Raw genomic sequence first — 1,021 nt, 5'->3', positions numbered from 1 at the left:
CACATCTGCCAAGGCCAGACAAAGGACTGGCAACCATGAGAAGCTGGTGGAGGACAAGAGCCCAACGAGGGCACCGACACGGGAGGGAAGAGCCTGGTTGCAGATCAATCCTCAAACCCCAACTCTTCGTCTTTTGGCTGCCCCTTTGCCCGTCTCCTCCCAGCAGGAAGATCGACCCTGCCTTCCCCTCAAAGAGCAGCCACCGCACCGAGTATTTAACCAGGAGGCCTGACATGATTCTTGCACCAAGACACCTCTTCCCTACAAGCCCTGCTGCCAACCAGGCTCCCCTCTCCACGCTGACCAGCCCAACCACGGCACTGGCAGAGCCCTGTGACGGTGACTAGTGCCTCTGCAGGGGAGGCAGCCCCAGCACCTCACCTCTTTGAGAACGGAACCTCCGACGTGACCGTGATCTTGCTCTTGCTCCTCTCGATGGTCACCACGCCCCCGCCCAGGTTCCCCGCTTTGCCGTTCACCTTGATCCTTTCCTGCAGGAACTGCTCCTGCAAGAGAGGAACACGCCGCTGAGCAACAGCCGAAAGCTCCCACCGGACAAGGCCTCCTCTGCTGCCTCGTGCCTGAGCTTTGGCTTTTTGCTGGAGCTGGGGAAGAGACCCAAGTTATGCCGAGGGGAAGCAGAGGAAAGCTGCCTTCCCGCAGGCTGGGAAGCTACGAGCCCACCAGTGCCTTCCACAGCCTTCCACATTCAAACCACGAGGTTCTCAAGTCCGAATGAAGCAGATGAGTGGGGCAGGGACGCATTTCCTGCCTTAAAAGGGGAGAGCCAGCGAAGCAGCAGGCGGGCTCGGCTCCTCTGAGGACACCTCGGGCACAGGCTGAATGAAATCAGGCTGAAACACCCTCATCATTCCCCACGGCATAACGGAACACTGGCCCTGCGAGGGACGAGCAGCACCGCTGTGCAGCAGGTAGGGAAATCGTCTGCGTTTTAACTACAAAGCACTTAAACTCAACAATGAGCCCACAGTCCCCCCGCTCTGCTGGGTGCTTCCCAGTG

General features: G+C 59.2%; 1 protein-coding gene across 1 annotated transcript in view; it reads right to left on the bottom strand.

The window, feature by feature from the left end:
* The window catches only part of RPL22 (ribosomal protein L22), a gene marked incomplete at its 5' end in the record, with an annotated part of 1,781 nt that overhangs the window by 605 nt on the left and 155 nt on the right, over positions 1-1,021 (bottom strand). Inside the window, one exon of the mRNA XM_010019673.1 lies at positions 382-507. Within this exon, the coding sequence (XP_010017975.1) occupies positions 382-507 (126 nt within the window). The remainder of the gene's footprint in view (positions 1-381; positions 508-1,021) is intronic.

Source organism: Nestor notabilis, unplaced genomic scaffold, assembly GCF_000696875.1.
Source record: "Nestor notabilis isolate BGI_N333 unplaced genomic scaffold, ASM69687v1 scaffold25128, whole genome shotgun sequence".
NCBI classification, from domain to species: domain Eukaryota; kingdom Metazoa; phylum Chordata; class Aves; order Psittaciformes; family Psittacidae; genus Nestor; species Nestor notabilis.
The sequence above is the reverse complement of the archived record's forward strand: the minus strand, read 5'-3'. Positions and strand labels throughout refer to the sequence as shown.